At 42.5% G+C, this 17576-nt stretch overlaps 2 protein-coding genes across 3 annotated transcripts; one reads left to right on the plus strand and one right to left on the minus strand.

Moving 5' to 3' along the window:
* Window positions 1–1548: 1548 nt before the first annotated feature.
* Window positions 1549–7866, minus strand: LOC119657959 (protein lin-9 homolog). Of its 2 annotated transcripts, none has more exons than XM_038065161.1 (2): window positions 7351–7619; window positions 1549–3586 (listed from the first exon to the last, which is right to left on the minus strand). In XM_038065161.1, exons 1-2 carry the CDS (start codon window positions 7472–7474, stop codon window positions 1827–1829), a joined length of 1884 nt encoding a protein of 627 aa, XP_037921089.1. In that variant the 5' UTR covers window positions 7475–7619; the 3' UTR covers window positions 1549–1826. The 2 variants fall into 2 exon arrangements, with proteins under 2 accessions (XP_037921089.1, XP_037921090.1); XM_038065162.1 differs by lacking the exon at window positions 7351–7619 and adding an exon at window positions 7693–7866 and having other exon boundaries at window positions 1551–3586.
* A 156-nt stretch (window positions 7867–8022) lies between these two features.
* On the plus strand, window positions 8023–16695 carry LOC119657352. The gene is made up of 4 exons (XM_038064226.1): window positions 8023–8271; window positions 8334–8389; window positions 13399–14471; window positions 14549–16695. The coding sequence occupies exons 1-4, from the start codon at window positions 8171–8173 to the stop codon at window positions 16394–16396; spliced, it is 3078 nt and encodes a 1025-aa protein (XP_037920154.1). The 5' UTR covers window positions 8023–8170; the 3' UTR covers window positions 16397–16695.
* The last annotated feature ends 881 nt before the right edge of the window (window positions 16696–17576 follow it).

The following is a 17576-nucleotide window of genomic DNA, read 5'->3' on the forward strand; positions in this document are numbered from 1 at the left end:
TGTTACACAGGCCGTCGGCCACGTCCCATAAGATCTGGCTGACTGCGAAATCGTGGAAGCGGATCGATGAACGGAAAGGGATAAAGACTTTATTGACTGCTGCGCGTGATGGTAGATGTGACCCGCTTAAACTACGATACCGAGCGAAATCCAGACAAGTTGAAGGTAGTGTGTGGAGTGACAAAAGGGAATTTGATAACGCAGCGATTTCAGAAGTGTATACCGCATCACGATAGAATTTACATGTGATCGCAAATCTTAATCTTAACGGTCGACTCCTCATCTATGATGACGAGCAGCTGAAGAAGTGGGGAGAACACTTCACCACGGTTCTTAACCGTATCACATCCGGTGATTTTTTTCCTTTTGTGGATGAAATTACTAGTCACTGTAACATGCGGGTACGGACTGTTTTTCAATGTACTCAAAGGGAGTAAAGCCGCTAGAGTAGACGGTCTCTCTGCAGAGTTATTTATCGCTGTAACTGTAGTTACTACGGATTTGTTACTTCCACTCGTCCGGAAAATTGATTACATCAACACCCTACGAATCTTTTTGGAACAGTAGTGTAAACAGGGAGTGCTCTACGCAGAAGGGAAATTTTGGAAACACTAACAGCCATTTTTAGGGCGACATATGATGGTGCAAAATTTCTTCTTTTAATCGGTGACGTTCTTTATGCTGCCTCGTCCGGAGGACGTGGGGTAATTCATTTTTCCTCAAACACCTCGACTACGCCGATGACATCTGTTTCCATGACCCGATGATCATGGACCTTAACCCAATGGCTATGGATTTGGAAGAGAGTAAAGCTGGACTGAAGATAGACACTAACGACACCAACGTCCTCAGTCATCGTATTCTCCCTATTTGCATTAATGGGCAGAGCGTCGAAGGCATCAGTCAATTTATATATCTAGGAAGTGTGGTTTCTACTTACGGTGGGACCGAACCTAATGTTACTCGACGCATTAACATTACTGGATCAGTGTTTGCGACTTTTTCGTGCTCTTGTGATAACAAAAGTGTGTGTCTGCCTCATACACCAGACAGACAAACAGGCAAATGTCTGCCCTAGCCAAAGTTCTGATTCAGGCAAATGTTAATGTTCAGCTCAGACATCAGATACACAAATGTCTCAAACAACGGACAGACAAATGTATGCGTCTGAGTCAGTTATTCCCATATATGCGTATTTCGGAAGTGGCAATTGTTAATATGTAAGTACAGATTGAGTATCCGAGTACAAACCAGCGGAGTACAGTCAGAGACAGCCATCTGTCTGTCTTTTGTCTGATGCGGACGCAGACAAGTCTGATATTGTAAGTTGCAAGAACATTTTGAACAACGCAGCTCCGAAGAACCAAAACGTGGTCAGTATTTATCCAGGAATTCATAAGTGGCCCTTATTTGAATAGAGAGTTCCTCCGACTGATGGGAAATATCCTTGGCTTCATACTATTAAAAAATCCGTCGCCTTCACCAAACATCGAAAACTATTAAACTTAATATTATTTTTCCAAACGCATTTCAGCAAAAATGTAAATTTTATTAAACAGCGAGATTAAGCAATAGCGACTGAAAATACAGGATTATAATTACACGTTTATGTGATTACAATCGTAATCACGAGGTCGCTAATCCAAAATTAATAAAAGATAGAACATTTTATGCTTATTAGTCAATATATTTGTAAAACAATATAGTTTTTAATAATTTTTACAGCGAACTCTGAATCATAAAATACACGACGCAAACGAATAAATCAGAATTAAACTATGTTTAGACTGCCCTCCTCATACTTTCTAAGCCCTTTGCTCTTCACTTCAATAAATCGACGCCTCCTCAACATTTCCATTGCTAGTATTACTGCTATTAAAACTGTTTGCTAATTGGCCTAAACCCAGCTGAATATGATGCATATGAATTTGTACATTCTTCTGAAATACTTCAACGTTGTCGGAATCTAAGCGATTCTTGACTTCCTCGACACAGCCTTCAAGCACTTTAAGGATATGAACATTGTCACCGGAAGAAAGATGCGATGCAACAAGCATTAATGTTGCCAAATCGGTTATCAGACTCAGGATATTATCATCTTGAACCGTGTTTTGATTGTTCCGCTGCACTGCTTCATCAGCGAGCTCGCGACATTTTTCTCTTAGGTAACTTGGAGCCAACATAGCTTGAATGTGAGGTTCTTTTGTTAATTCCGAAGCATATGTTTGAACTTGATTCAAATAGTCCTGTAGGTCTTTGTTAAGTTTCTCCATTGATATCACGATGCCCGCGTAACGGCGTTGAAAATCTTCTGGATAAGCATCTCCATGGGATTTGTGCATTTCTGCTTCTGTGTTCATATCACGTAAGCGCTGCAGTTTAGATTGTTTGAAGGCCAAGGTTTTCTTAAGGCGAACAATCAACTCCAGTAATTTGATTGGAAATCCACCGATGGTTTCGCGTGCTATAACTGGATTCTTGAATTGGCTCTCATAGAGCTCTTGCCCTAAAAGTGGATCGCTCTTGTTTAATGAATTGCGAGAGAAACGTGACGGCGATATAAGAGACGATCGTGCACCAAATCGCGGTCTGAATTCCTGCGTCAGACTTGAAAGTGGAAGAGTTTCACTAAAATCGTTAGCTACCACTTCATAATCAGGTATAGAATGTGTGCCGAGGCCAGGTCGATTAAATGTTATCCGGTATGTACTAGTCAATGTATCAACCGCATCTACCACACCAGTAAATATTCCATCTTGAGGTTGTCGCAATCTTGCTGTGACTTTAGTACCCACCGGAAGTGGGAGCGGTATTTCGCCCGGCAAATCCTTGATGAAATTCGGGTCCGTTACTGTCTTACGGATCTGTAGAAAACGAATTTTTTGTCGTTTCCGCTCCAATTCACGACGCTCTTCGTCGAAAAAAGCTTGTGAACATCGCCGCGGTTTACCCATCATGGAACGAATCTTTGACCATTCCGCTCTGGTTAGCATTCGCGTTTTCAGCTGAGGAAACGCAGCCTTTAAACATATTTCAAAGTCATTTTCACCATCAAACAATGGCTTGTCAATATATGAATAAAACCATTCGAAGCTAACCCATTTATGGGCTTTTGGTAGCTTCAGTAGATTCCTTAAACGCAAACCAATTCGTTGCCCAATTCTCTTATCGAACGGAATAACGAAAGAATTTGGCGAAGGAATTCGAATAATTTCTTCCTTATCGTCTTCTTTCACTTTCATGTATTTTGAAGCAATACCTTTTCTGCTTTTCATTACTTTGACCGGAGTCTTAGCGGGCGATGATGGTTTCGATGATTTTCTCGGTGATACGCTACTTCTCAATTGTTTACTGTCGTTAACAATGTCGTCGTCAAAGAACAGTTTATTTTTCTTGCGAATTCGAGCTGGCATTCCACGTGCGTTAAGTACTTGTATCGGTTGTGTTGGTTGCGGTTTAGGTGGAAGTGTTCCGACGCGGTGGAGGCCTAACGCTGCCGGACCGAGAGCCAATTCCTCGTGTTCGTCTGGGTCACCACGTGATATGGATCTGTTGCGCGTTGGCGAGTCATCTTCGGACATTTTAGCTGAAATTTAAAGAAAACAAGTAGTTATTATGCTGTTTTTCTTGCATAATAGATAGAGCGAGTATTACTTATTTTTAATGAAACTTTAAGAATGGTTAGAGATGTGTGTAAAACTTGATGATTCTCTATGAACTATAAAGTATGCTAGGAAGGATTTTTTTATAAATTTTCAAATTAATTCAAACTTTAAACTGAAGCAAAACCCAAGTTTACAAATTTAGTGTGTTTGAAACCATTACAGAAAATAGTGCTGCTCGAAATGGGAGGACTTTATAGGGGCCCTGGTATGGTGGCTGGAGCGACTTCCGGATGGCATCAGTGGGTGCAGATTTCGAGTTCTCTAGGGGTGTGCATTGCTAGCTGCGTGTGACGAGATGGCGGAGGTGGTTTTAATTTCTGAATGGCCTCTCGTAATAGGCGCAAAAATCAGGACAGCCCGACCATCTTGTTGAGGACCAGATTGCGGAGGAACTCAGCAGGGCCGGAACCAAACTCTTCGCGAACAGCTGCACGGAGGCCAGATAGAACGGAAGGCAAGACCCGCGGCCAGGACAGCTCGTTACGGGCCATAACGGCTGCCCTCAGCGTCTGATGCCAACGTTCCAGCATCCCATTGGACTGCGGGTGGTATGCTATTGTCCGCTGGCGTTGAATGCCAGCTTTCCGAGCTCTGAGAAGAGAGTAGATTCGAATTGAATTCCCTGGTCCGTGGTTGCAGCGGCAACACCAAAGCTCGGAATTCACTCTCAACAGATGGCTTCAGCATATCCTCAGGCCACCGCCTAAACCGATCAATGATCGTGAGGCAATACTTGTAACCGTACGAATCTCGCAAAGGGCCTATGATGTCGAACTTTATGATGTGGAAGCGCTTTGTCGATTTAAGGAATACACCTACTTCCTTCCCAACATGCCTAGTAATTTTAAATTTTGACCATGCCATGCGCCAAAGTGCTTACGTTTTTCTTCATGGACGGCCATTCCTTAAACTCATATTTGGAGTTTGACTACAAGCTCTGAAGAACTGCACCATCCTTCTGGGCCACAGCGATTGGTAAAAAATCGACTGTTATTGGGATGCCGCGCCTAAAAACCGGACAAAGTGTACCAACTAGTCCTCCAGGTTAGGGGTTGGGTAGGGCTGACAACCCTACACGGAAAAACGATGTTACGAAACCACGAAAGGAGCCTCGGACAGGATGGACGGATTAAAGATTTGCGCATTATCTCATGGAACGTGGGGTCCCTGCGCAGACCGAATCCTGCTGAGCAGCTAGCCGATATTCTGTCCCAATATAAGGTTGATGTAACAGCGTTGCAGGAGATGCGATGGAGAGGGACCGGTTTTCTGGAGAAGAGTCGCTACATCATATATTATAACGGGCATCCAGTAAACCATGTGCTCGGATTAGGTTCCCTAGTCTGCCAAAAAATGAAACCTGCTGTTATCGGCTTTGAAAATATAAGCGAACGGCACTCTGCGTTTGCGAGGCAAATTTAGAAATATAAGCCTCATTAATGTTCACGCCCCTACAAAAGAGACTGAAGAGTCGGAGAAGGAGACGACGGACAAATACTGCCACCACCAAGTTTAGGAGAAACAGTCCGTGCAATTCATCGGCTAAAAAATCATAAGTCGCCTGGGCCGATGGAATTACAGCCGAATTGGTTAAATATGGAGGCACCAAGTAGTTCATCAACTTCTGCTCAAGGCATGGGACAGCGAATAAATATCTGACGATTGGCAACGAGGCATTATCTGTCTCATACATAAAAAGGTAGATAACACACAGTACAGCAATTATAGAGGTATAACGTTGCTGAGTACCATCTATAAGATATTCTCCGCTATCTTGATAGGCCGGATAGCCCCATACGCCCAGAACATCATTGGCCCATACCAAAGAGGCTTCACTCCAGGCAAATCAGCAACAGATCAGATTTTCTCTCTGGGGCAAGCGATGGAAAAACTGGACAAAAGTTGCACCATCTATTCATCGACTTTAAAGCCGCCTATGATAGCATAGCCAGTGTAACACTATACACGGCCATGAGAGAATTCGGTATCCCGACGAAATTAATAAGACTGACTAGGCTGACCCTGACCAATGTGCGAGATCAGATAAAAGCAGCAGGATCACTCTCAAGACCATTCGACATCAACAACGATCTAAGACAAGAGGATGTCCTATCATGCGTCCTCTTTAACCTGGCCCTCGAGAAAGTGACCCGTGATGCTGAGGTAAATGCAAGAGGTTCGATCCTCTTTAAGTCCACCCAACTACTGGCCTATGCTGACGATATCGACATCATGGGAAGAACCACCCGAGACGTACAAACTGCCTTCATCCAGATCGAGCAGGCGGCGAGATACTGGGCTGCACATTAATGAAGGCAAGACAGAGTATATGGTGGCAACGTCAGCACCGAAAAACAAGCACCTAACAACATCAAACTGCACTGGTCAAACAGGAAGAATAAGGATAGGAGAATACAACTTTGAGACCGTTGATAATTTCTCCTATCTAGGGTCGAAAATCACAAACGACAACAACTACAATGATGAAATCCGCGCACGGTTGTTGGCAAACAGAGCCTATTTCAGCTTACAAAAACTGTTCCACTCGAAACGTCTCATCATAGGCTCAAAGCTCTTACTGTACAAGACAATGATCTTGCCAGTCTTCACGTATTCTTCGGAGACTTCTTAGCAAGAAGAATTGCCAACTCTTGGCCGCGTTCGAGAGAAGAATCCTCTGAAGAATTTTAGGCCCCCTACATGAGGATGGACGATTCCGTAACCTACACAATGGCGAAATCTATGAGCGACACCATGATCGTCCGGTTGTGGATAAAATCCGGCTCAGTAGGTTACGGTGGGCGGATCACTTAATCCGTATGGATGCGGATGATCACACCCTGAAAGTCTATAAGGGCAATATCTATGGTAGAAAAAGAAGACGAGGCAGACCCTGCCTAAGATGGAGCGATGGCGTAGGTCAGGACGCCAGACAGCTTTTAGGGATATCGAAGTGGTGGACCTCGGCGCAAAACCGGGATGTCTGGAGTTCCTTATTAAGGCAGGCTTAGACCGGATACCGGTCGTTGCGCCGTTGATGATGATGAAGGAAGATCCGATTAGAAACCGGTGCCCAAGTTATGCGAGTGGAATTTGTATAAGCCGTCACGTCTGCTACCATGTGTCCTGAAGTGATGTTCACTTTTCGGTAGCAATTTCGAAATTTGCTAGCTCGCAAACTTAGATTCCTTTCAATTTTTGGGTTAATGTAATCAATAAAAATAATCTCTCTTACTTTAAGTGGGAGAACTTTTCTTTATTTCTCTATATGCGCATTTCTTCAATGGAGTCTGGACTTTGATTTAATTGAAGATCTGAATGAGTCATTTCTAGTTAATATTCTATTCCTTTTACGAAATGCCGAGAGTACTCTGGGTGTATTCGTGGACTCACAGCACGAAGGGTATTTGCTAGTTGCCCGTTTGCAACCTGGTCTGTCATTGTGAATGTGGCTGCGGATCCCTTTCTCGGTGACCTTGGCGCACCCTTCGACCTAACTGGCGAAACCAATGTTACTGGGAACGGAAATTAAAAGAGGACTAACTAACTAACTAATTTAAGTCTATTCTGAATTCTGGGTCGCGAAATTGCAATTGAGGAGGGTTTTCTCCAAAATAGAAAGTATTAGTTCACAGTACAAACATAGCTTATAACTCGCGTGGCAGTAGATTTTTGACAAAATTACCGTGTAGCGAAGCGATTATTGACACTAGATAGACAAGTTCAGATATTTTTAGGAAAGGATTACATCTAACAATTGAATGGTCCTTCTTGGTCTCGGTCTTGTATAATCGAAGCGCCAACATCATATATTACGAGAAATTGTTGAAATTTTTATATCAATGTCGTGTCCTCCATCCCACGTCTTCCAGTGCCAGGAATTTAGAATCTCAACATTCTACACCTCCTGAATAACCGTTTAGAAATATATAATGAATTTTCTGTAAAACATCTTTCAAATGACAGTCAATAATTTGACAATTTCAAATTTGAAACCCATCGAGAACTTGAAAAACAAAACCAGTACCTGATTTCCGCATACGAATAGTTTCTATCCACTCCAAAACTTGAGAAAATATTTCAATATATAACAGAGAACACAATTGTCCTAGTTAAAAACTCCTGAGAGTATTCAGTACTTTTAAACAAACTATTGACGCAAGAGTACCACCAAAATATCCTTCACTTTTCACTCGCCATGTTTGACATTTATTGATAGAAATGAATTCAGGGTACGCTCGGAAATCAGTCAGTGTCTGAATTCGCCGGAATAACGACGCTGGTTGAGAAATTGACCGTTCAACGGTTCAGCAACCGATCGCAGCCGTTTGTTTTGACTTGGGATGCAGCAGTGACGGCGAAAAAGTCAAAACATCTGACCGCCAGTTGTCAATGTTTGTATATTTTTGCTACAGTGGCAAAAATGTCGGGTTTGTTGGGCTAATTGGATTTGATTAAACGCTGGATAAACCGTATAAGTGGAAATATTTGTTAGGAATGAAATTATGGCGAGAACGGGAATTTGTTCTGTTATATTGGCTTTGTTTGTAGCTGGACCGGTGTTGTGTTTTCGAACGTATACAAAAGATGATGTGCTTCGTCTGCGGTGAGAAGCAATTGATCAAATTGCCATGACCTCGGCGATATTTAATCCTGTTCGTTTTGCAGGGAGGAAGTCCGCGATATGTTCCAGCATGCATATGAGGGGTACCTGAAATACGCAGGTGAATAGTGTTTAATCGTTAGCTGACATCACTCGGCAAACATTGCAATTAATTATCTATGGACGAGCCGGTGGGAAGCCTCTCAGAATTTTGTAGGGAAAATGTGCAAGGGATATCGAGACGGGATGTAAATTTTCGTAAATAGGGAAACCTTAAGTCTGAATTCCTCCAGCTAAGCTAGCTAAGAAGAATGATGTCAACCTCTCTTAAGTGTATTTCGCATTGCATCCTGTCGAATTTTCTTATGTGAGATTCTGTGCAAAATTAAAAGTTATAGAAATGAAACTGTATTGCTCACACAGTTTGGTGCGGGCTCGATACCTTAGCTTAATACGGGTGGAGTCGTGCGCTTCCCAGCAGTGTGGGGTAAAATCTTAATCATGATTGCGATTAATAATAATATTTACGGGATGTCGCACTGCGTCCTAGAAGAACTATTGTGTTCCTCTACTGCTTTACTCTACTGGTTTACTTTACTTTACTGGTTATAAACTTATAAACGACAAGAACTTTATTATTTTTCCAACTTGCAAGTGTTTCAACCTGGCTTCTGGTATTAATCCCCAGGTGCCTGAACCTACAAGTGCCAGGCACTGTCCCAGAACATGTGTAGAGGTTGCATCACTCTCCCCAGAGAAACAGGTAATACTATAGCCTGCTGTGACCAGTGAGTATTCCCACTACGATTCAGAAGCTCTTCTTGGTGAAGTTTAAACAATCTTTCGAGCGCTTGGGTTCGTATCCCCCCACGAGCACCCTGGAATGTTCCATTCCTGGCAAGTTCGCCCAGTAAAGTTCTTTCAACCGTTCAGGTTTCAGTGTCGTAGCTCTGGCGGCGTCGCTGCTTCTTTCCTAGCCAGCTCGTCCGCTGCTTCATATCCATCTAACCCAATGTGTCCTGCAACCCAGAGCATCCAGACTTTTTTGAGTGAACCGAATGTGTTCAATCTGCGAAAGCATTCTCATACCAGTCTGGAATTTACCAGTTGGGACCACCTAAACGCCTTAATAATCGCTTGGCTGTCGGTTAGAGTAGCAATGCTCTACCCCCTATAGTTCCTTTTGATGTTGACGGAGGCATACCTGTCTATGGCGTATATTTCCACAGGAAATATGGTGGTATGCACACCCATTGGTTCAAAACGTATTTTTCTTGGATCAACAACCCCAACGCCTGCTCCTTCTGTCGTAAGGGATCCGTCAGTGTATCAGGCAATCAGTCTGTTGTTATACGTCGCCAGTGCCACTTTGTACCTCTGCCAGTCCCTCGTTTGTTTCGCCCAGTGGAAGAGTTATCGCACCTTCTTTCTCATTCTGGTAAGGTTCCTGCTCCACCAGGGTACGTCCCTTGATGACTTGACTGTCTTAGCCGGACAGCCTCATATGCGCCAATGACTTTGATGAGTCCTCCCACCACTGTTTCTATAATAGTTTCATTTCGCTCCTGATGTCACTACTCACCTGTAGATGAGCCATGTTATCACTCAAGTGTCTTGCGGAGGAGTCCCAGTCTGCTCTCCTGGGATTCCTTATTATTCTATTTACTTTAGAGTTGCCCTCAATGACGAATCTAATTATTCTGTATCCGACAGAGAAGGCTCATTAGACACCCTCTAATTCTTAACTAAGTCGCTCATCAGAGTATTCCCTAGAGTTATGTCCAGTATCTCTTGTCTGGCGCTGGTTACAAATGTTGGTGTGTTCCCTACATTATGTATTTCTAACTTATTACTGAAGATGAATTCTGGAGGGTACTGACATCTTCGATTAATTTCGTTGCTTCCCCAGACCTCTTGGCAGCCGAAAAGAGGCAGCGCCTTCCTCTTGTAGAATTTCGCCAGTCTAACAACTAATTCCGGTGAGATCCGGGTATCGACTCTAGGGAAGTATCCTGATGACACGCTTGCCTCTCGAGTTCCTCCCCCGGCTTCCAATGAGACTTGGACAGGCACGAAGTCTCCAGGTAAAAATTCTGAAAAATATGCACCTTCAGTTTATATCGAGAATGATGCAGGTCTTGAGTTTTTCAAAGAGGAATCCCAAATTATCGGCATTCTTCTTGCAGACCGCGAATTTGCCCCTGGTACATCCAGAGTTCTTGAGCCAGCACTAGTCCAATGTTATCCTTAGAACTTGCGTTTGAAATTGCTGCAGATGAAGCTAGTGGAGGTTTACTTTATTGCTGGCCATCGGCTCCATTAGTCCTTGGAGCTCTTCTCCAATGTCGGAGCATTACCTTCCTCCTTCTCCTCCTTCTTCTTGCGTTTCGTTGTCGACTTGAGGTTTAGGTCTAGATCAAGGTCGTCCTCCTCTTCTGTGGGCAGCAGGTCCACTTAGCTGGTCGATCTTGCCCTTTCAGCCTCTATGACTTCCGCGATTCATTCAGGGACCTCAGTAGGCTTACCACACAATTTATCCTCCGAAGTATCCTTCCTTGGTTTCTCCCTGTGCACGTGGACAAGTATGTTATTATATCTGTAATTAATGAGACGATTACCACGTTTAATTGCCACAACTGTATTCTCACGTCCGAAAGTGAATATTTACGAATACGGATTCTGTTGGGTAAATACCTGTATTTCCAAATGCGAATACGATTTTTTTTTAATCGAAATGTTAGTATTCGCCTGGATAGCGAACATTACGCCTTGATGATCTGATCATGCTGTACATATGTATGATGGACTGGGACTTAATATCCAACAAGAAAATGAAAAGACGTTACAGGTGTAGACAAAGATGTATGCACATATAAATACAAAGGATATTTTCAAGTCTGAAAAATTGTTTTGTGAAGAGAAAACACTTAAAAGCAAAGACATATTCTTCTTCTTCTGTGCTTGTGTCAGGAAAATGTTTGTACCTGAATCAAACATCAGACAGACAAATGTCTATTTCAGATAAACGCCTGTTTCGGACAAAGTCTGCTTCTAAATGTCTGGGTCTGCTTCTGTATCAGACAAATGTCTGAGTCTGCTTCTGTATCAGACAAATGTCTGACTCTGTCTCAGGCATAAGACAGTCTGTATCAGACAACAGATGTCTGTGCTGAAGCAAATAGGTGGTTGAGCAATTGACGAAATACATATTTACACATAAATATTCAAGTTTCTAAATGGATAATTGTCCAGCTCACAGTGGACACATGCTTGTGCGCATCTCAATTCGTAATATGTAAAACCTAGTACCAATAGCTATTATGGCGTAGATTATTCCAAGAGATCCAAATGTTTCTTTTTTACCACATTCTTGACTAATCATATGAGAAATTATTCCGAATCCAGGCTAGGAAGTCTGCCATGCCATAGCCACCCATTGTTGCACCGTCGAGCGTTTCCCGCAATTCACGCACGTGACTATGCAGCGAGTCACAGATCAGTACCACTTTATAACTCGCAGCGACACAATCCCGGCCATCATCAGGGAGCGTGTTCGACTTGAGATCATCGCGGAGACTGGTGGTCGGGTGTCGATGGGGGCGAAGGCAGCGGCATCAACAACACCACTTCGCACTGCAGGCAACAGTTTCAGTACCCGCCGAAGAACTCTTCTCTATCGTCCATCGATGCAGAACCCCGCAGATACAAGATCGATTACTTGCTTAGTGGAAGGGTCTATGCGCACCTCGAGACCAACAACATTATGTCCGAGGAGCAAAAGGGCTGCCGAGTCGAGTCAGGGGTTTCAAAGAGCAACTCATTATGGACTTGGTAGTTGTAGGACAGGGAACTAGAGACAACGAAATCTATTTAGTTGTTATATCGATTTTGCCAAGACGTACGACAGCGTCCCACATACCGGGCTAACCCATGTCCTACATTTGTATCGCTTTGATCCCAAGCTAATAAAGTTTTTGGCGACAGTCATGGAAGGGTGGCATATCACCTTATCAGTGCATTCGTCTGAGGGTGCCAGTACCTCAGAGCCCATCGGTGCCCCATGGAAGGGCATCTTCCCATGAGATTCGTTGAGTCCCCTTTGGTTTTGCATGGCGCTAAACCCCCTTTCATAGCTACTGAATGATGCTAGAAGGCATGGTTTTGCAATAAAGTATGGCCTACGTGCTAAGTGCGAACTGACACATTTGGTGTACTTAGATGACATCAAGTTGTATACTGGTGCTGACGACCACCTTATAAGTCTATGGCGAATAGTTGACATGTTCAGCCGTGATATTCGGATGGAGTTTGGATTAGATCAAACGTCAAATTACGATACAAATTTCACTGCAACCAGTCAGATGTTCCTCTATGCCATTGCAAAATTTGTTGCTCCTCGGATGAACTTAAGGATGAGGAGAGAGGGATTCCAGTCTATTTAAAAAAATTGTTAATATGCTATTATTAAGTATATTTCAGAAGATATGGTAGTGGGATATATTTTGAAGGTTAGCTTTCATATAAGCACATACCCCTGGTTTTTCAAATTTTTGGGTTGGGTAGTTTCCGAGAATAAGTGCTCTTGCACTTTAAGTTTACACCTTTTGACAGCGTACTCCCCTATTTTGTAAAGAAGGCTAGTTTTACTAATTTTTGTTTGGAATTGAGGCAGCTCTGAGTCCACCATCCACTTGATGGCGGATCAGAGCAATTGGAGAAAAGCTTTCTGCCATTTTTCAGGTCGGACTTTCCTCTTTGGAATAACACCAAAAAGCCACAAAAGATACGTTTCGTTCAGGGCGGAGGCAACTCATCAGAGGCTGCCTCGTCTTTGCCCAGGGAGCAGCGTAACCGAAGTGATGCTGTTCGCTCCCTTATATTAATCAAATTATATTCACCGGAAAAAAAAACGCCTAGCATTTGGGGCCTAGGCCGGGCGAAGCTGAAATAATTTTCGTTTGGTTTAGGCCAGAAACGCTAGGCCGTTATTCCTGTGATTGTGGTTGACTCAGTGGCAATAGATGACACAGTACACGCGGTCTAATTACCACACCAGTCACCCATTCATTTTAGTTAATTCTTGGTTTTCAACAAATTTATAGAAACTAAAGAATATTTTTATAATTGCAGGCGACTACGACGAGCTGCGACCATTGTCCTGTGACGGAATCGATACCTGGGGAAGCTATTCTTTGACATTAATCGATGCTCTTGACACATTAGCTGTAATGGGAAATTTTTCGGAATTTCGGCGTGTTGTTAACATCCTGACCAAAAAGACAAACTTCGATGCAGATATTAATGTTTCTGTATTTGAAACAAACATTCGAATTGTTGGTGGACTGTTAGGAGCCCACTTGATGTCCTTACGAGCAGGAGTCGACGTGGAACCAGGCTGGCCGTGCAATGGTCCCCTTTTGAGGCTTGCAGAGGATGTAGCTAAACGTTTGTTGCCAGCATTTGATACAAAAACCGGAATGCCTTATGGAACAGTGAACTTACGGCATGGAGTACCTGCTGGCGAAACAACAGTCACATGTACTGCTGGTGTTGGAACGTTCATTGTTGAATTTGGTGCTTTGAGTCGCCTAACTGGTGACCCAATATATGAGGAAGTTGCCTTGAATGCCTTGTACGCACTGTGGAAGCATAGATCACCAATTGGTCTTTTCGGTAATCATATTGACGTTCAGACGGGCCGATGGACGGCACAGGATGCTGGCATTGGTGCGGGAGTCGATTCCTACTATGAGTATTTAGTCAAAGGGGCTCTGATGCTAAATCGTCCTGAATTGCTGGAAATGTTCCATACGGGCCGAAAAGCTATCGACAAATACTTGAAAAGGGATGACTGGCATGTTTGGGTGAGCATGAACAAAGGACAAGTGACATTGCCTGTATTTCAATCACTTGAAGCTTACTGGCCTGGAGTACTGAGTTTGATCGGCGACATTGCACCTGCAATGAAAACACTGCACAATTATCATTCTGTGTGGAAGCAATACGGATTTCTGCCTGAATTCTATAATATCCCAAGCGCAGAAGCAGGAGCGAACCGTGAAAACTATCCTTTGCGTCCTGAATTGATTGAATCTGTAATGTATTTATATCGAGCAACTTCTGATCCCTATTTGTTGGAAGTAGGAGAAGATATGCTGCGAAGTATACAGTACAGTGCAAAGACAACGTGTGGTTACGCTACGGTATGTGGAAGCTCTTGTATTTTTCTCATTATATTTCCGCGGAAGCTGACTTGTCTTTCGATTATTTTCTATTTTAGATAAAAAATGTCCGCGATCACCGCAAAGAAGACCGAATGGAGTCATTTTTCTTAGCAGAGACAACCAAATATTTGTATCTACTATTTGACCCAGATAATTTTTTGAATAACGATGGACGTGAAGGGTTGTTACATGAAACTCCGAATGGCATTTGCGTTATCCATGCTGGTGGTTATATTTTCAACACTGAAGCGCATCCGATCGATCCATCTGCATTGCGTTGTTGCCATGATAATAGCGATTGGTTCAAAGATTTCAAAATTGAGAAATTCGTTGGCGACGAACTGGAGCTGAAGAAAGACGATGATGTTACTATTGGTTGCGGAGCTAATCAACCTCCGATTCCATCAAATACGGAAAATTTAACAATTGAAATTGAAACAACTGTAGATTCGGATGAGACGCGGCAGAAAATGATAGCCGAGATTATGGACATACTAAAGAGAATGGAGAACGAGACATCTGAAGAAGAGATTAAGGCAGCTGAGCGTGAGAAAGAAGCAATGATAGAACAACGAAAACAACACAAGAAGGATGTTGACAATGTTTTCAAAGAAGCTTTTGCAGCAGAACGTGGCCTGGAAACTATTGTAAAAGTTATGAACGATCAAGACGTTGCTAAACTTCATTCGAAGTTGATTTACACAGATACCAAAACGATTGAACTTCTTTCCTATCTTGAAAGCGTGGTTGAAGATTACCTTCGCCATAAAAACATCACAGCTAAGGATGTCCTCAATGAAACGAATAAAAACTTTTTGGAGAATTTAACAGTTGCAAATCAAGAGCCTCTCAAGCACAAAATAAATGCATATCAGAATATTGCTTATCACGCGTTTCTGTTGAATGTTTTCAAATCATTGCATGCGCTACAAAAACAACATCTTCAAATTGCCCCTGAGAACATTGCGAAGTCTGCTGCAAATGTGTTGCATTCACTTAAGTCTGGAATAAGTGAGTCTGTGTTGAAGACAAAATATCCTGAAATAGTCGAAATATTTGGAAGTGCGCAAGAGAAATATGAAAAGCTACTAGCTAAAAACAACTTAACTATCGCCTTTTACACATACGCTTCAAGGCTACACCAATTTATGCCCTTACAAGCAAAAGATATGGGGAAAGTCGTAAGCTTAATAGAACTCACGAAAGACGAGAAAAAACGCTTGGAAAAAGCTTACAATGAGGTGGTTAGAGGGTCGCTGAACCTGAGTCTCTTTGATCGTGTCTACGACATTCTAACACGAACTACAGAGTTTAATGTAAGCGCTACCGACTTACTGAAATCCTACGAGCAGGATGCCATGCCAGGAAAGGAATATGTTGCTAAAGAGGAGGGCGCACAAGATGATGACATAATTTTAGTTGACAATGCCAAACATCGAAATGCGGAAAGCAATACCAAGGAAACATCTAGTGCGGATGAGAAAACGATCATAAAGAGTCCCAATAAGGAAAAACATATTGAACCTGACACTGGTGAAGGATTTGTTGAACCGGTCGATTTAGATGCAGAAGAACAGTCAACTGATCGCCCTAGCATGAAAATGAAGGAAGAGCAAGTAGAAAACGCTAGCAAACAGACTACAGGAGCTAACAAGCCTGTCTTACGACAACCAGAAATTCAACCTAGCATTGAGGAGAACACCAACAATTCTTTACTGACTGATTTCGTTCAGACTTTACTAAAGTCCACAATGCCGGCCAAGGCGAAATTCGAGCCCCAATTGCTTTTAGAGAAAATTCGAGCCAACGGAATTTACAATCACCAACCGCAAAATTTCGAATTGTTAACGTGTCGGGCTCAGCCATTTTTACAACGTGTTTCAATAAATGGAGAGTTTTTCTGAAGTCAAGTGTTAGTTTCTATGGATAGACTAACGACAGATATGATGAGGTACTTTATACGTTTAGACTTATTTTTTGTGATATTAGGAATGTTGAATACTTCGAAACATTGCCTAGAGGAAAATTGGAGGCAAAATATAAGGTACTGAATTGGAAGAAAGTGGATCAGTATGTTTGGAATCTTAACGATTGTCTGAAGTCCTATAAAGCGTTTGTCCTGAATGTACCAGTCTCTTGCAATAAAAAGTGTTCGATCGTAGAATTCAAATGTCTTTTTCCAATAAATGTACAAAGTATATGACATTCTGTTCTTATTTTTCTTAATGTAAATAAAAAGCTTATATATAGCAAGAACATCTCCAATTTGTCCGTCACGGATAAAATCAGCGAATATCATAAGTTGGGATGGGAAAAAGCTACAGATTGACATATGTATGTATATACTGTGGATAGGAAAGAGGCCGAACATTGACAAAGGAAATACTGGGAAACGGTAGATTATCGACTCAAAATGTGGGTAAAAATAGGAAAACCAATTTTGAGGGAATAGGCAAGCCTTTGAATGGGTCTATCTTCGTTACTATTTAGAATTAAGACGAAGGAACGAAATTCCAAACTATGTACCTGAGTTGGAAAAGAAACTACAGAATTATGTATAGGTTTTTTCTTGTGTAGGATAGATGAATGGGTTCACACACTGAATGTTGGGCTTGCGCAGCCGCAGATCTGCCAGCTAAACATTTCCATGTTATCAGAGACTAGCGTGAACCGTTTAAGGAGCCTTTAAGAAATACATTCCAAAAACTTGGGAAGGGGCAGTGAGGAGGAAGAAGCAAATTTGTTATTTCAAAGACCTACTACGGGTCGGACTCAATCTTTTTCGCAAGAAGAAGAACCTCCATACCCGCTTAGAACCTGTGAAAATAAATGATCAATCTCGCCACGGCCTTAAGTTTCCGATGAGCCGCGCAATCCACCTGTCTCTTGACTCCCTTTACTAAAAAATGTGCCGTTCATTCAATAAATGTTCGTTTTTCACGGGCAACCACTTTCCCAGATTACTCTCCCTTACATTTGATGGAATCTACCTGCGCCAAGTATTGGTTGCCTCTGGGCATTCACGCATGATGCCCTTTTCCACTTTGGTCTTTCGGATTTCCAACGAGCACATAGACTCTAGAG

Source organism: Hermetia illucens, chromosome 5, assembly GCF_905115235.1.
Source record: "Hermetia illucens chromosome 5, iHerIll2.2.curated.20191125, whole genome shotgun sequence".
NCBI lineage: Eukaryota > Metazoa > Arthropoda > Insecta > Diptera > Stratiomyidae > Hermetia > Hermetia illucens.

What these genes read in the sequence shown, in the direction of transcription:
- LOC119657959 (XM_038065161.1), bottom strand. Translation starts at nt 7,474, where the DNA reads ATGATGTTGGCGCTTCGATTATACAAGACCGAGACCAAGAAGGACCAT. An exon ending in AATAATCGCTTCGCTACACG is followed by an intron (nt 3,587 to 7,350) that starts GTAATTTTGTCA and finishes TTTAAATTTCAG; the next exon opens with CTAAAATGTCCGAAGATGAC.
- LOC119657352 (XM_038064226.1), top strand. Translation starts at nt 8,171, where the DNA reads ATGGCGAGAACGGGAATTTGTTCTGTTATATTGGCTTTGTTTGTAGCT. An exon ending in GATGATGTGCTTCGTCTGCG is followed by an intron (nt 8,272 to 8,333) that starts GTGAGAAGCAAT and finishes TTCGTTTTGCAG; the next exon opens with GGAGGAAGTCCGCGATATGT. An exon ending in GGGGTACCTGAAATACGCAG is followed by an intron (nt 8,390 to 13,398) that starts GTGAATAGTGTT and finishes TTATAATTGCAG; the next exon opens with GCGACTACGACGAGCTGCGA.